General features: G+C 39.1%; 2 protein-coding genes across 10 annotated transcripts in view; both read right to left on the bottom strand.

The window, feature by feature from the left end:
- ALG9 (ALG9 alpha-1,2-mannosyltransferase) overlaps positions 1 to 10,194 on the bottom strand; it is a 96,538-nt gene extending 86,344 nt beyond the window's left edge. For 3 of the 9 annotated variants that reach the window (XM_007172965.2, XM_007172964.2, XM_007172967.2), the window contains exons 1-4: positions 9,997 to 10,194; positions 8,946 to 9,084; positions 7,978 to 8,112; positions 3,011 to 3,081 (exon numbers count right to left, since the gene is read on the bottom strand). In XM_007172965.2, coding sequence (XP_007173027.2) covers positions 3,011 to 3,081; positions 7,978 to 8,112; positions 8,946 to 9,084; positions 9,997 to 10,127 — 476 coding nt within the window. In that variant the 5' untranslated portion in view covers positions 10,128 to 10,194. Of the gene's footprint in view, positions 1 to 3,010; positions 3,082 to 7,977; positions 8,113 to 8,941; positions 9,085 to 9,368; positions 9,738 to 9,757; positions 9,938 to 9,992 lie in introns of those variants that run through there. The other 6 variants (XM_057552464.1, XM_057552465.1, XM_057552463.1 and 3 more) reach the window with 6 other exon arrangements.
- A 2,581-nt stretch (positions 10,195 to 12,775) lies between these two features.
- Positions 12,776 to 17,581, bottom strand: FDXACB1 (ferredoxin-fold anticodon binding domain containing 1). Its single transcript, XM_007172963.2, has 5 exons — positions 17,355 to 17,581; positions 16,964 to 17,120; positions 15,898 to 16,101; positions 15,578 to 15,736; positions 12,776 to 14,827 (listed from the first exon to the last, which is right to left on the bottom strand). The coding sequence occupies exons 1-5, from the start codon at positions 17,524 to 17,526 to the stop codon at positions 13,645 to 13,647; spliced, it is 1,875 nt and encodes a 624-aa protein (XP_007173025.1). The 5' UTR covers positions 17,527 to 17,581; the 3' UTR covers positions 12,776 to 13,644.
- Between the last annotated feature and the right edge of the window lie 6 nt (positions 17,582 to 17,587).

Raw genomic sequence — 17,587 nt, 5'->3', positions numbered from 1 at the left:
TCCCAGAAGTGGGTTTGCTGGATCATATGGTAGCTCTATTTTTAATTTTCTGAGGAACCTCATACTGTTTTCCACAGTGGCAGTACCATTTTGCATTCCCACCAACAGTGTGCAAGTGTTCCAATTTCTCTACATCCTCACTAATACTTGCCTTTGTTTTTAGACAAGAGCTATTCTTTTTTCGTTTTTTTAATTGAAGTATAGTTGATTTACAATGTTGTTAGTTTCTGGCGTACAGCAGTGATTCAAAGTATATATACATATATATATTTTTTTCATATTCTTTTCTATTACAGTTTATTACAGGATATTGAATATACTTCCCTGTGCTATACAGTAGGACCTTGTTGTTTATTTTATATATATTAGTTTGTATCTGCTAATCCCAAACTCCTAATTTATCCCTCCCCCACCCCCTTTCCACTTTAGTAACCATAACTTTCTTTTCTATGTAAGTCTGTTTTCTATGTGAGTCTGTTTTCTATGTGAGTTTCTGTTTTGTAAATACGTTCATTTGTATCATATTTTAGATTCCACATATAAGTGATATCATATGGTATTTGTCCTTCTCTTTCTGACCTACCTCACTTAGTATGATAATCTCTAGATCCGTCCATGTTGCAAATGGTATTATTTCATTCTTTTTTATGGCTGCGTAGTATTGTATTTTGTGTGTGTATGTGTGGGTGTGTATATGTGTGTATGTATATATATATATATACATATATACATACACACCCACACATACACACACACATTTTCTTTATCCATTGATCTATCAATGGACATTTAGGTTGCTTCCATGTCTCGGCCATTGTAAATAGTGCTGCAATGAACACTGGGGTGCATGTATCTTTTCGAATTACAGTTTTCTGTGGATATATGCCCAAGAGTGGGATTGCTGATCATATGACAATTCTATTTTTAGTTTTTTAAGGACCCTCCATACTGTTCTCCATAGTGGCTGCAGCAATTAACATTCCCACCAACAGTGTAGGAGGGTTTCCTTTTCTCCACACCCTCTCAGCCTTTATTTTTTGTAGACTTTTTGATGATAGCCATCTTGACCAATGCGAGGTGATACCTCACTGTAGTTCTGATTTGCATTTCTCTAATAATTAGCAATGTTGAGCATCTTTTCATGTGCTTATTGGCCATCTGTATGTCTTCTTTAGAGAAATGTCTGTTTAGGGCTTCTGCCCATTTTTTGATTGGGTTCTTTGTTTTTTTGTTATTGAGTTGTAGGAGCTGTTTGTGTATTTTGGAAATTAAGCCCTTGCTGGTCACATCATTTGCAAATATTTTCCCCCAGTCTGTAGGTTGTCTTTTTGTTTTGTTTATGGTTTCCTCTGCTGTGCAAAAGCTTGTAAGTTTGATTAGGTCCTATTTGTTTATCTTTGCTTTTATTTCTATTGCCTTGGGAGACTGACCTAAGAAAACATTGGTACCACTTATGTCAGAGAATGTTTTGCCTATATTCTCTTCTAGGAGTTTTATGGTGTCATGTCTTATATTTAAGTCTTTAAGCCATTTTGAGTTTATTTTTGTGTATGGTGTGAGGGAGTGTTCTAAATTCATTGATTTACATGTGGCTGTCCAGGTTTCCCAACACCACTTGCTGAAGAGACTGTCTTTTCTCCATTGTATATTCTTGCCTCCTTAGGCAAGAGCCATTCTAACAAATATGAAGTGATCTCACTGTGGTTTTGATTTGCATTTCCCTGATGATTAGTGATACTGTCATCTTTTCATATATGTTGGCTAGATTATTAGGTTTTTTACTATTGGGTTACAGGAGTTCCTTATACATTTTGGAAATGAACCTCTTATCAGATATATGGTTTGCAAATATTTTCTCCCATTCTTTAAGTTCCTTTTCACTCCATTGATTGTTTAGTCTCTTGTTTCTTCTTTATGTTTTCAATTCCTTCTTTTATTTCTTTAAAAATATTAAATGTAATTATTTTATTTTCTTATTTTAGTAATTCCTAATAAATGAAGTTTTGCAGGTCAGCGTTCTATTGATTTGTTATTTCTGCTGGCTCTCACTCATAATGTTTTGTTCCCTTCTGTGCTTTGTCATTTATTTTTACTATAAATTCCTGTTCACTAGAACTTTATCTATGGTAATGCTTTGACACCTGGATTAAGGATACATTTCTCTAGAGAAATTTTACATTTGTTTTTGCAAGATGCCTGGGAACACTAACAACCCAGAACAATTTAAAATAAATTCTCAACTTGGGGTTTAGGGGACTATGTGGGTGATTTGAATTCAGTCCTGAACTCATATAAAGACCAATTTAAGATTACAATCCTCAAAGGCAACACTGGATTTCTTTTCTTTTCCTCTATTCTACCCGGAGTCAAGGCCAAAGAACTTTTTTATCTGATATTTTTGGCTGTTTTGCAGTGGGAAGACTTTAAATAATTATTACTAAGCCCAGATACCTTTTAAAGCATTATTAAAATAAGATGTTTGTTAGGTTTCATGTTAAAAAAGGTAGCTATTTTTATTACTGGAACACTTAAATGCTTAATACTCTCACTAATATTCATTCAACCAATAGGTACTTGGTGAAAGACAATGTACTGGGTGCAAATAAGAGCAGTGAGTCCCACACTGGGAATAATTTCCTATCAGCTAAGCTCAAAGGGAGAAGAAAGAAATCATGATCCTATCTCTTAGGACCAAAACAAAAAAAAAAGAAAAAAAAAAAAGGGCCCTACTAAATCCTACTAAATAAAATACCAGTTAGATATGTATTAACAGAATTAAAGTTAATAATATGAAGATATGCCATTTATCACCTCAGGAAAGAAAGCGATAATTAGAAGTATTCCCTTCCAATGGTTCGTTTCAAACAAGAAATTGCACTTTAGATATAATATTAGAAGCTAGAAGGAAAATGTTTTCTATTTCTAAACACTGCTTCTACTATCAGAGTAATAATCTATGCTATATTGGGCTTCCTCATAGCACTTTTAGAAGCAAAGCTTTTATACTCACTTGTAAAAGTAAAGTTCACATATACAGCTCACAAAAGCCAGCAGACATCGTAAAAAGTAAAAGACAAGAATCTGAAAGAAACCCAGAACAAGAAAACAGAAGTTACAGATACAAGTTAGAAAAACTCTTAAAGATGAAACCACTCTCATTTGTCACTAATAACTATAAATTGGTATAATCCTTTTGAAAAGCAATATGTATCAAGAACCATGCAAATTTTCATATCCCTAAATTCAAGTACAGAAGTATATCTACTTCTCTGATTCCGGCCCATAGAAGTAACTCAAAATATGGGAGGGGAGGAGTTCTATTCATAAAAATGCTAATTGCAGCTCTACTAATTTAGTAAAAACTATTTTATAAACTACAAAATGTTCAATTACAGGGAAATGGTTAAATTATATTATATCTATTCATGGATTATTATACACATATCAAAGTTTACGGTTACAAAGACAGTGGAAAAATTCTTATGATATAAAACTCATTTATTCAACAAGCATTTCTTAGACAATTATAATAATTGATTGTAATTATTATAAAATTATATTATAAAATACTAAATGAAAATATATGATATAACATTTATACATCAGAGTTACAGCTATGGAAATCAGAAGTACTGTATATGAAAAAACTGGAAAGAAATATAATAAAATGGTAAAAGTGGCTGTATCAGGCTAGTGAGACTTAGGTACATATTTTTCCTCCTATTTTTCAAATGTCTGTAATGTGGTTTTATTAATTTTAGGAATTGACATGAATTTTACAAATAAAAATAACAAAATAATAAGAATTGTACCGAATAGCTTTTATACTACAGTATACTGGTATGTTTAAGAGCAATGAATACCTCTGAAAATAAGCACTATTTATATATATTCTATGATTAATATTACTGCATATAACTTAAAAGTACTTTGTTTTCATCATTATGTTCAATCAAGTGATCAGCAAATGCCCAAGTTCATTCATTAATTCAATAAAACCATACTGAAAACCTACTATACTTTGAGCACTCTCTAGATGCTACTAGGAATACAGATAATTTTAGTACAAGGTATCCACACTTAAGGACTCTTCATCTGGTTGAGTACAAAAACACACTTAGAAAGTTAAAAATTAACACAAGTTAATATAAGAACTGTATTTGGGAATAGGACAGTGATGCTCCCATAGCAACTAATATTCAACATAGTAACTGGATGTTGGGTTAGTGCAAAAAGACACAAAAAAGAAATGAGATATAAGGAATGGAATAGAAGAAACTAAACTCTACATGCACAGATGAAAGAGAATCCAGAGATTCACCTGACAAACCATTGACACTAATAAGGAAATTCAGTGAGATTTCGATCAAGATCAAAAAGCAAAAATCAACTGTGTTCCTCACAATTGTGTTCCTCACCTGCAATGACCTCCTACAAAAATTACAGAAAATAAGATACCATTCATAACAGTAACAAAAAGTATAAAGAATCTAGGCATTATCCTAGTCAAAGAATGGATAAGCCTAAAATGGATACATTGTTTAAATTTTATTAAAAGACACTGAAAACCTAACTAAATGGATAAATACATCATTTTAGGGATGGAATGACTCAACACTCCAAAAATATTGATTCTCATATTAATACATAAATTCAATGCAACTCCAATCAATACCTACCAGAATTTGGGAGAGGGGCAAATTGATTCTAAAATGATTTTTTTTAATTAATTTATTTTATTTATTTATTTATTTATTTTGGCTGCATTGGGTCTTCGTTGCTGCGCGCAGGCTTTCTCTAGTTGCAGCGAGTGGAGGCTACTCTTCGCTGCGGTGCACGGGCTTCTCATTGCGGTGGCTTCATCTTGTTGTGGAGCACAGGCTCTAGGCGTGCGGGCTTCAGCAGTTGTGGCACGTGGGCTCAGTAGTTGTGGCTCGCGAGCTCTAGAGCGCAGGCTCAGTAATTGTGTCGCACGGGCTTAGCTGCTCCGCGGCATATGGGATCCTCCTGCACCAGGGCTCGAACCCGTGTCCCCTGCGTTGGCAGGTGGATTCTTAACCACTGCGCTGCTAGGCAAGTCCCTAAAATGATTTTTAAAATACAATTTTAAGGGCTTCCCTGGCAGTCCAGCGATTAAAAGACTCCGCGTTCCCAATGCAGGGGGACTGGGTTCAATCCCTGGTCCGGGAACTAGATCCCACATGTTGCAACTAAGAGTTCGCATGCCGCAGCTAAAGATCCCACGGGCAGCAACTAAGACCCAGTGCAGCCAAATAAATAAATAAATACATAAATATTAAAAAAATTAAAAATAAAATACAATTTTTAAAATGGATACAGTGAGAAATTCATCAGCCAAATATTAACACATACTACAAAGCCATAATAATAGAAGCAATATGGTACTCTCTGACAAACTGACCAATGATACAGAATTAAAAAGGCCAGAAACATACATGGGAATGAGATGTACGATAGAGATGGTATTACAAATCAGAAGCAAAAGGATGAATTATTTAGCAGATGGTGCTGGAAAATCCAGTTCACCATATAGGAAAAAATAAAGCTGGATCTTTCCACAATTTATAAAAAATAAAATTCAAATGGACTAAAGCCTTGTATGTGAAAGATAAAATAATAAAGTTACTAGGGAAAAATACGTAAGAATATCTTTGTGACCTGTGGTGAAGGATTTCTTTTAGAAAGACCCCAAACCCACCAACCATAAGTGAAAAACTAATTGGTTTGACTCTATCAAAATTAAAGATTTCTGTTCAACAAAGGACCACAGACAAAGTTAGTAGACAGGTGACAGCCTAAGAGAAAGGATTTCCAGTATCTAAAACCTACAAGGGGTTACTATTGAGAACTTCTACAAATCACAAGAGAAAACCAGAAAACCCAACTGAAAAACAGGCAAAGGATGTAAATAGGTAATTCACAGAAAAGGAAATATGAATGACCAATAAATATATGAAGAAATTCTCCACCTTACTAGTTGTCAGAGAAATGTAATTAAAATGAGAAGCATCTCATATACATGAGAAGGGCAAAAATTAGAAAGTCAGAAATATCAAGTGCTCAGATGTTAGGAAGCTGAAACCCCAAACATTGTTGCAGGGAGTACAAAGTTGAATAGCCATTCTCGAGAGCAATCTGGCAGTGCTCCATGAAATTAAGTAGCCCATGGATCTATGTACAGGATCCCACTCCTGAGTGTATAATTCAGAGAATTTCACACCTCAATCCACAGGGAGACAAAACAAAACTGTTCTTGTTTAGGGTAGCAAGTTGTAAAGGTAACCATCACTAGGGGTGCCAATTATTACCATATTGTCTCTCAGCAACAATCCACCCTTTTCTACTCTAATTATGATGATGGGGCTGGGACCCTATAAGCTACAACCCCCCCTTGCCCTGTGGCTCCCACTGGCAGAACCTAAAAAGGAGGAAATTGGAAGAAAGAACAAGAGAACAGATATCTTCATTCCTGTTTTGCTTGCTGTTTGTATCACTGATGTAAGAGGTAGGATTCTGGGTTGAATATGCCAAATTTGAAGTGACAGTGGATATCCAAATGGAAATGAAAACCTTAAGCATTGCATATTGTTATTTCTCTACTAAGTCCCCCATCCAATATATCTTTCCTCTGAGACCACTTGGAGAGCCTGGACTTCCACCTCCCCCAAACCTAGCAGTAATGAGGTACCTCTACCCTGACCACTAGGGTGGTATCAGTGGAGGCCTAGTTGGGAACCTGGACTTCTAGCCCCAATTGGCAGTAACAAGGTGGAGAACCCTCTCCTTTTTCCAGCTGCAGTGGTATCAAAAGAAGCCAGCTAAAAGAGAAGCAGAATAGTGCAGAGGAAGCAGGCTGGGCCCATGAATAAGATCCAGAGTCTCATACTGTAATACCCAAAATGTCCAAGTTTCAACTAAAAATTACTTGTCAACCAGGAAGATCTCAAACTGAAGGAAAAAAGTCAATTAATAGATACCAAAACTGAGATGAGATATCAGAATTATCTGACAAAGTTTTAAAGGAGCCATTGTAAAAATGCTTCAATAAGCAATTAAGAACATGCTTGAAACAAATGAAAAAATAGAAAGTCTCAGTAAAGAAATAGAAGATAAAAAGAAAAACCAAACGGAAATTTTAGAACTGAAAAAAATACAATAACCAAAATAAAAGTTCAATGGGTAGGCTCAACAGCAGAAGGAAGGAGACAGGGGAAAGCATCAATGAACAGGAAAAAAGACGACAGAAATTTTTCAATCTGAACACAGAGAAAACAGACTGGAAAAAAGTGAAGAGAGCTTCAGGGACCCATGGGACTGTAATAAAATATCTAACATTCACATCATTGGAGGCTCAGGAGAGGAGAAACAGGGCAGGACTGAAAAAGCACTAAAAAAAAATAACAGCTAAAATCTTCCCAAATTTGGGAAAAGACATAAAGATTTTTCTTTATGAAAAGATAAATCTTTTCTTCTTGAAAAGATTCAAGAGGCTGAGTAAACTCCAAACAGGATAAACCCAAAGAAATCCATGCTAAGACACATCATAGTCAAATTTCTGAAAGGTAATCAGGTTAGGTCTCAGTTAACTCCTAATTATCCTTCAGTATTCTGTTTAAATTAAGCTCTCCCTAATATGCTAACCCATTGCACATTGTACATTTCCTCCATGACCCATTGCATTTATAATTACTTGTTCCATGTTCATCTTCTCCACTGAACTATAAATTCCATGAGGGCAGGGATTTGGTCATTGTTACACCCACAGCACTTAACAAAGTGTCTACCAAATAAAAGTTGCTCCATTAATATTTGTTGAATAATGAATGAATAAGTGATTCTTCTTTAAAAAAATCCCCTCCTAACTACGAATATATTTGGTCCTTATCACAAAACTGTTCCAGAGACTCACCCACCTCTTGATCAGTTGTGATTGCTTCCAGGTTGGCCTGCCCTTACCTTATTAGTTTGTAAAATTCTTGCATGAAATGCAGCTGGCCAGGCGTGAAGCAACAGGTAAGCATAGGAGCGAATGGCATAAGCTGGGGAATATTCCCAAGTCTGAAACCCCTTCCCATAGATGAGGTAGTGTGTCTGAAAGTACAAAATGGATGGATTCAGGGTTATATTGGCCAAAAATCCTTGTTAAGAGGATGCAGGCGAAGTTTCTAAGCAAAAGTATTAACGAGACAAAGGTACACAAAAATGCTGAAATTCTCAATAAGATTTGCAACTAATGGATAAGAATCAAAATGACCCAATACTGAAAAATATTAAGACATTATAAATCCTACAAGATTATTGTTTGGCCAACACTGAAAGCTTGAATTTTACCCTCTATTTATTTTTTTAAAAATACTCATTAACCAAAACAGGAAAACTCTAAATCTCGTATTTTCCTTAAACTACCTACCCTAAGCATTCCTTATTTTTTTATGCAAAATGTGATCAAAATTTCACCTCTGCATTTCCTATAACAGGGAGTCCAACAGACTTATAAAAGTATAAATCAAGAAACAGCAATATAAGCATAGTATGTAGCAACATTGTTTATTTTAGTAAACATCAGAAGAAAAAAACCAAAAAAGTTTAAAGAAAGTGGTTGCCTCTGGGGACAATGATTTGGCCATGAGAAGTGGAACAGGGAGTTTCTGCTTTTCTTTTACATTTAATATTTTTAAACTACCTCAAAGTATTATTTTGACTTAAAAAAATTTTTAAGAAAATTACAAATTACACCTTTTTTGTATAACAGCAAATTCCTATATCCTTCAATAGTAGGTAAATCATCAGCTTAGAATACAGAAATGAAAATAAGGTTATTTTACTAATAGTCACACTTGTATATCATTTGTATCTCGATTTAATAACAAGGTTCCAAGCAGTGAAATCAAGAACAAAAAAAGAAAACTAAAGAAATCACCTACTGGTTCCCAGTAGTTGAATGTTTCATCACAGTCAGAGATGTTGCTCAGGAGAGCAGCACATAACCTTGCTGAGAGCAGACACTTGAAAGCAGTAGATCCTTCAGGTGCCCAGACTTGTCCTGCTTTGTTCCCAGATAACCTGCTCAGAAGCAAAAAAAGTGTGTGTCAGAAAGGACCTGCTAACTAGAAGGGCTAAAACGAGACAGAAAGGACAACAGGTCAAGAGACACCAAAGCACATGAGTTAGTCACCTAAAAGGGTGAACCATTAATTGTCCTGAGTAGAATAAATAAGGAACGAATTAAGACCTTAATCCACGTTAGTCATTACTTCCTGCTTTTAATGTGTAAGCTAATTCATGCACTTTAGTTCTTTGCATCTATGACACTCCGCTTACCCCAAACCAACAAATCGCTCACTTACAGGCCACAAGCTCTTATTCGCCTTTTCTTTATTCTCCTAACAAGGTCATTACTTTCCATGGCTTTATTCATTTCCCCATCTGTTCAAATGCCCAGAGGCTAACTTGTGCAGTGGACATCACCTTTTCCAATTCCATATGCTGACAGATCCCCAGCGCAGGCTTAACCTGCAGCCCCTCCGGCTTGAAAAGAGAGGTGTTTGCTGGTGTGCAAGGTGGTGGGGCCCACACAGAAGACTAAAGGGTCGGGACTCTGCGGGGACTGAAGGAAGCTGGGAGAGACAGCCGGAAAAGGTACTCTCTGCTCTCGCCTACGTCCCCCACGGCGGCTCGGCCACACAGACACCGCGACGCCAGCCCACCCTGGGCCTGGGCCGGAAGCCGCACAGACCTGCAGGCTTTCTCCACTAGCAACACGGTACCCGAGCTGGGGGATCTAATCTAAGGTGGGTGAAGACCCAGCGTCCACCCGCCCTGTAAGAGCAGAAAGAGCAGGCTGAAGAGGCTGTGGGCCCTCCCGGCGGGAAGGCCGGGCCGGGCGCAGCACCGCACCGCCCGGGCGAGACCCTCCCCCCGCAGCCCCGCGCCGCCCGCCGCCCGGCCACGCCCCCGCCGCGCCCGCACACCTACTCGGGCCGGGGCTCTGCGCTGCCCGCCTCCCGGCTGCACAGCAGTTCCCGCAGCTTGTCGGCGGCCGAGGCCGTGTCCCCGCCGCTGCCCCCGCTTCCCTTCAGGCGCTGCCGGGCTCCTCGGCTTGCCATGGCAAGAGTGGGAAAAAAGGTAGAACTCGGCGCCCTACGAAGGCGACGAGCGCGGAGACATAGCCTTTGGCTGGCAACGGTGTCCGCCGAGGGACAAAAGACCTCGACATGCGCAGACACGACTAAATTATAGTGTTCTGGGCTAATTGCGGCAAATCCCTGGGTAGAAAAGAAATGCGACCTGAGACTTTACTTTGGCCGTTGTAGCTAACCCTTCCACATACTTGTAACTCTAGGCATGCCTCCCTCCCTCTAACTCTCTCTGCCTTCACTTCTCAGCATTCTCCACTCTCCTACAAATACTGTCCTTCAGCATCCCTGTTTAAAAGAAAGCACAAATAGGGAGTAATTAATTCCACCCAGTACGCAGATATTCAGTTAAAAATCATAGCACAGCCGCCTACAAAAGAGGAAGTTCTTTAAAGATCACTGACACCTTGTCCTTTATATTTTGGCAAGTGATAGGGACAGCCTGTAGCTAATTAACTGCTTCAGAGAGATGAAGCCATAATGGCAGAATACAGAATGAGGAGAAAAGTGAAAGACTGAAGAAACTCTGTGCAGCAAATTCAACCAGACGCCAGTCACTGCCATTGCTACTACAGCATTATGGTAAGCATTTAATATATTTTATCCTTTTAAAATATAATACAACAACCTTGTTTTATCAAAAAGGAGACTGAGGTCCAAGGTTGCATAGCTAGGAAGTGATGGAGCCATGTTCCAACCCAGGTCTTAGTACAAAATCCATGCTCTTCCAACCAGGAGAAAGCTCTTGATTTCACACAGGCATTTTTGCATGGGCACTTTGATGATACCATGCCTGTGACTCTCAGAGGTCATTCATCTGTTCCTGACACTCTGCCTACTCCAATCACAGAGCTCTATCCCACCCTGTGAAGCTCTGTACCAGTAAGTAAAACAAGGTTATAGAGGGAGTGCTAAACTTGACAGGGTCCCAAGTTATGACTTCATACTGAAAATTCCTGAGTATTAACAATGGAGATTGGTCCTATTGCTCAATTCCCACATGGAATTACTAGTTGCCAAATTCAGACATCTCAGTGTAACTATATGTCATACAGCCACCTCCTTTTCATTTCACTCTAGTGCAGCCCCCTCCCTGACTCTACCCAAGTCTACTACAGTAGCATCCTTACAGGGATCTCCCATCTCAGATTGATCCGGTGCAATACTGTCCAATTAATTTTCAAAAATACTACAGCCCCAACCTACTTTTCTAATCTTATCTCCCACTACTTTCCTATACACATTTTATGTTCCAGCTAGCCTGTAAAGTACCCCAGATGCTCCCATATCTCTACCTCTGCTCATGTATGCCCTCTGCCTGGAATGCATGCCCTCCTTGCCTAACAATCCTTCCATCACAACCCTGCCCTTGTTTTAAGATCCAGCTCAAATGATACCTCATCCAAGTGATGCCAAACCAAAATTGGGTCTGCTCGCCTACACACAGAAAAGCCAATGTACTGACACCAGGTTGTGTTGAAGCAAAGTACAGTGTCTATTGCAGGAGAAGAGGCAGCTTATGCTCAAAAGACCGAAACTCCCTGAAGCTTTCAGGGAAGGTTTTTTAAAGGCAAGGTGAGGGAAAGAGTTGAGGTGTGCATTATCAGCTCATGGACATCCTTGATTGGTTGGTGATGAGGTAACAGGTTGGTATTTGAGGGGTCAACAGCATCAACCTCCTGTGGTCTTTGTGCTGGTGATCAGCATGCAATTAACTTCTTCCACCTGGTGGGGGTTTAGTATCAATAAAACATACAAGGATATGGCTCAGAATATTATCTATGGCCCTTGAGGAGGAACTAAAGGTACTTGACTTTTTTTATGGCTAAACTATCATTATTTTGTCTTACATGACTCTTTTCCTTTGTTTCTGCATTTTCTCATTTCTCAGATTAAATCTACTCTTTGGTGGACTTCCCTAGTGGTACAGTTGTTAAGACTCCGCGCTTCCATTGCAGGGGACGCAGATTCGATCCCTGGTCAGGGAATTAAGATCCCACATGCCGCGCAGCCAAAACAGAAAAACAAAACAAAAAACTACTCTTTAGAGTTCAGGAAAGGCCTAGGAGGCTAAAGCTTTTCTGCAAACAAGAGGCGGGAGACTCGGAGAGGGTGGGGGAATCTGTCCCCAGGAAGGCCCTGCAGGGTCTGCTTGGTTTCACATGTACCAGGCACTACTGGGGATGGAAGAAAGCTATAAATCACATTACCTGCCCTCGAGTAGCTTTAAGTCTATGTGGAGAGCTAAGCAATACATATGTCCATAAGAGATCCCTTGATTCTTCTCTCCCCAAACTTATTCCCATGCCAGTTTTCCTATTCTGATTAAAAACGCTTCTGTTCTCCCAGTTGCTTGGATCAAAAACCTAGGGACTCTGTTTGATTCCTCTATTTCTCTAACTCCAAAACATTCATGCATGCACATATATTTAAATCATCAGTAAGTCCTTCTAATTATTACCCAGTCCAAACACTTTTTACCACCCTGGTCCAGGTCACCATCATATCTTGGTTGCATTATTATAATAACCTCCTAATTTGTTTCTTTGCTTCAATTCTTGCCTTTCCACATGCTCTTCTCCAAATGCAAGAATAAATAGACAACATATTAAATCAACTATACTTCAATTAAAAAAAAATTTTTTTAAAGAAATTAATGAGACAGTTTTATTTCCTTCACAGAGTTTACAATATAGCTCCAATCAGTGGAGCCTAACTATTAATTAACAGGAACATCCATTAATGCACATTATAGCACCCCATTCTGCAGAGTCCTGGGCTGAGCCAATCTCCCAATGTCCCTTAGAGATGCTTACAGGAAGTCCCAAAATCTAGGGGGGAAAAGGGTAGAGTTAATCACAGTTCAGAGATTACTGTTGAAAAAACTATGGAAGGAGAAGTAAAGTAACAGAAAGTGGCAGAAAGAACAGGGGCTTTAGAGTCAAGACAGACCCAGGTGTGAACTCTAAGTGTGACACTTACTTAGTTCCATGACTTTAACAGCAGTCAACCACAGAATAAACATGATGATGATACCAATAATACGGAGCACTTGCAACTTACCCAAGGTAATAAATGCTGGTCTGTCTGACTCTAAAAATTACTCTCAACTGATTTAGAGAGATGATATGATAGAGTTAAGGAAAGAGGAATTGACAATTCGGAAAATATAAATATATTTGATGAGACACTCAAATTCTACTGCTTCAGCATTACAGCATCTAGTGTATAAGATGCTGTTTTGTTTGTTTTCCTAGTCATTACTCATGAACAAAATATTGCACAACTCCAAAGGTCACCACTCACATTATAGTCTGTAAATTTTAAGTGATCGAGTCACAGGTATCTTTAAAGTCAACCATCAGTAGCTATAGTCACAAAGTAAAAGATTAAAAAAAAAAAAAAGTCTAGAAAGAACTACCGATTACCAATTGGTCTTTTTCATCCACACCCATGAGGATCACTATGTAGAGATGAATTTACTAAACTACCGAGGTGTCACGTGTAGTCGTTGTTGAATCTCCTTCCTTAGCTGGGACTGCATTGATGCTACCTGCTGCTGGGTGAGGGCCTTGTCACAGGTCTGGTAGGTCAATCTATAGCAGAGGCTGACCTGTTCCGTCTTTGGATGCTGAAAACGACTAAGGAATTGTATGGATATGACAGTGTCCTGCGACACTGCTCGGGCCACAGTGTGAAACTCTACTTCATCAAATCTTTTCTTTGTATCTAACCAAAAACTAATATCATGCACATAGTATGGAGGATATAGGGAATAGCTTTTAAAGGGTTCTATTTTCCCAGGGGCAAAATTCTTCAGGAAACGTTTATCAAAGGTCCACAACATCCTCCAATCAGAGATACCCCAGACAAGCATGGCTAATAGGTCCAAGTTCATAGACACACACACAAAACACTGGTCTTTGTGTATGATGCTTGTAGCAGATGTGGTAACAGACCCAATAATCAAATCCTTAACACAATCTGGGCCAAAATTTTGAGACTTCACAATGATCATATAATCTTCCCCACGTGGTTGAAAGACAAATTCCACTGAACTGCCCAGCTTAGAGCCCTTGAGCAATGTCTGGGTCAGAAGGCTATCTAGAACGCCCTTCAGATGATCCAGTAGTGACTGAAGACAGCCATCCTTCAGATTTTTATTAAATCCAAGGATAAACAAAGTCTCATGAAATGCTGGCATTGTGAAAGGTGAGATGCGGCACTTCTGAAAGACAGGTCCACTGAGGATGTACAGAGAACCTGGGAGGAAGTCTGGTGCTTGGATTAGAGCCTGAACATGAACTAGAAGAGAAGGTCTAAGGCAGACCTTGGCCTGGCCATACATTCCTTCCTGAGCTTCTTCCTTACTGTCTCTTCTAGGGTTCTTGGGAAGGCTGAGTTCTGAAAATGACACTAGAAAGTCCTCCATGTCTTGTGTTGTCCCACCAGTCAGGGACTCAAAATTTGAGTTATCTTCACGGAGACTAATCCAAAAGGCAGATGATAGGATGTCACAGTGGCAGGAAGTGAGAACACTGGTGTCTCCCTGTGGCAGCAAAGGGGAAGAACACTTCAGCCTTTTTAGAGGGAAAGCTTTCCCCAATTCAGCAATGAGTTTCTCATTTATGGTTTTGATAGGATGATATGAAGGTGCTTCTAGGAAACCCCTGTTTAAACACAAACAAAAATAACTTTTTAAACTTAAAATTATTAATAATTATAACGTAGCTAGAATTAAAAGCACAAATAGCTGTATAGAAAAGAATTATCCTTAAGTTGATCTGGAAAGGAAACAAAGAAATCATCTACCATAAAGAGAGATATCGTGTGTTTCAGAACTCTCACAGCCTACAATATAACAGAAAATATGACAATTTAAAAAAAAATTTTAATAGAGTATAGTTGATTTAAAATGTTGTATTAGTTTCAGGTGTACAGCAAAGTGAATCAGTTATACATATATATATATCCATTCTTTTTTAGATTCTTTTCCCATATAGGCCATTACAGAGTATTGAGTAGAGTTCCTTGTGCTATACAGTAGGTCCTTATTAGTTATCTATTTTATATATAGTAGGGTGTATATGTCAATCCCAATCTCCCAATTTATCACCCCACCTTATCCCCTGGTAACCATAAGTTTGTTTTCTACATCTGTAACTCTATTTCTGTTTTGTAAATAAGTTCATTTGCACCCTTTTTTTCTGATTCCACATATAAGTGATATCATATGATATTTGCAGAAAATATGACAATTTTTAATTCTAAAGAGGCTTGTGCAGGCCAGACTGACAAGTATTCACAGCATGACATCATTAACAATTAATGTGGCATCCATTCCATGTATGGTTGCCTGATTATCAAGCCAATCAGGACACAACTAGAGATAGAAGTGATTTCTGGTAAAATCAGGTTACCTGTTCAGCTTTCCTACAAGTACTTCTGGTTCTAGAAAAGAAAACCACTGGTCACCCAGTTTGATCCTGGAAATTCTTGGTTGCAAACCTTCATAGGGTAAGCTCCGGGTAAAGATATGGTTCAAAGCACCTTCTACATGAAAGGACTTATCTTGACTCCTGGCAAAATAGACAGCAATTATTAAGTCTGTCATTATTAAAGAAAGCAAGTATTTCTAGAGACTGAGTCAAGAAATAGACAAGGAAAAAGTTTGTCTCTGAGAATTTTTTTATCATTAGTGAGAGAGATGGAAAAGGCTTAGAACTCTGTTATTACTTACCTATATCCAGTGCACTTGTACCCCGGCACAGCCTCACAGCTGAAGAGATGCACATCACTTAAAATAAATCCCCCCAGAGCTGCCATAGCAACCACTTGCCAACTGTTGTGCCATTCTCTCATGGGCTTATCAGCAGGAGTCCCACCTTGTCCTCTACACAATGCCACATGGACTTCTCCTTCCTCTGCAAGAACATCCGCACAGCTAACGAGGGTAGGGAAACACCAGCCGTTTATCAGAAACAAGTAGAAGTTACCGCAGGAGTTAGCTGTATATATATGGTTTGGCTGTGAAATAATTAAAATCCAATCATATCTATTTGCAAAGGTCTATTAGACTTCAAACATGCAAAAATAGTAGCTGGAAGTAAACAAGAATTTAAATTCAATGTTCAACTCATAACTGATACTAGTGGCTGACCACAGAGTTATCCAGTGTTGTTTTTGTATTGTTCATCTATATCTCATTGAAAAGTCAATGTCTGTAAAGTTCTTATATGTGATTCAACGATCAGGCTGTTCTTCCCCACTTAGAAAGTTGTTCTTTTCACTCCCCTCCTGCCTGTTAACTTAAAATACTGCCTCTGTGAAAAGTTTCATGACAACTATGAGCCAAAGAGACCTCCATTAGTATCATGTGTTATGGTATAATAGTATAAAGCACGGTTTTGCGTTCACAATAATTTTATGAGGTAGTTACTGTTAATATCTTCAGTTTATGGATGAGGAAGCAAAAGCAAGTAAGGATCAAGTAAACTTAATCACAAAAATCACAAAACTATTAAGTGGTGGGTGGGAATTTGAATGCAGGCAGTCTGGCTCCTTAATTAGACTATACTACCATCATTTTGCATTATCAAAAATAGATGATCCTCCCTTTGCCAGCCCGACAGTACATTATTAGTACTTTTATTTAGCATTTAGGGTTAAATGTCTCCCTTTCCAACTAGAGTGTGGGTTCCTTTGGAGCATTATACTCTCTTATACGCCATATTTCCCAGACTAACATGTTTGAGTGCAGTAACTATGTAATGTACATCTTAAACATTTCACTTGTGAGTGCTCACCTCTGGAAAAACTTGGCAAGCAGTTCCCTGTTCTTAGCTACTCCAGCTTTGCGTCCACAGTGAGGAAAGTTAAAATAAATTCGATCAAACTCTCTGTCTTGCAGTTCAAAGGCATCTACCAGCTGGGTGCAGTCCACACCAAAGCGTACCTCGGCACCTGGAACGAAATACAGACAGAAGGATGTCTTAAGACCTGGAACGAGAGAAAACCCCTCCCTAACTTGAACCGTGCAAAACAACCCAGGTCTAGGCACACAGCAGGCTCTCTGTAAATGTCCATGTAAAGACCAAGAGCAACCTCCAGATTCCTTGAATCCCCGCGTGCCCACCCTTTCCACTTTGGGCGGTGCCACAGCTGGGCGGGGCTTCACGGAGGGGTGGGCCTCGCTACCTCGCTCGCGCAGGCGCTGCAGATTCTCCCGGGCCAGCGGATCCTGGGCCAAGTCGGCCGGGCGATGGGGGCAGGTGGCAGTTATACTGGTGCTCGGATCCAGGTTCTCGCTCAGAGCGGCAGCGAAGGAGAAATTCCCCTCCCCAACCAACAGGAGGCGCCGAGGGGCCATGGCCTCGACGTGCTCCCAGCTCGCGTTCTCGGAGGCGCTCCTTTTTTACGTCACTTCCTTC

The sequence above is a fragment of the Balaenoptera acutorostrata genome, chromosome 9 (assembly GCF_949987535.1).
Source record: "Balaenoptera acutorostrata chromosome 9, mBalAcu1.1, whole genome shotgun sequence".
NCBI lineage: Eukaryota > Metazoa > Chordata > Mammalia > Artiodactyla > Balaenopteridae > Balaenoptera > Balaenoptera acutorostrata.
The sequence above is the reverse complement of the archived record's forward strand: the minus strand, read 5'-3'. Positions and strand labels throughout refer to the sequence as shown.

Excerpts from the sequence above, each read along its gene's own strand:
- FDXACB1 (XM_007172963.2), bottom strand. The coding sequence starts at position 17,526 with ATGGCCCCTCGGCGCCTCCTGTTGGTTGGGGAGGGGAATTTCTCCTTC. Across the intron at positions 17,121-17,354 it reads GCAGCGCCTGCGCGAGCGAG|GTGCCGAGGTACGCTTTGGT; the intron begins GTAGCGAGGCCC and ends ATTTCGTTCCAG. Across the intron at positions 14,828-15,577 it reads CTTGTAGGAAAGCTGAACAG|GGGTTTCCTAGAAGCACCTT; the intron begins GTAACCTGATTT and ends GTGTTTAAACAG.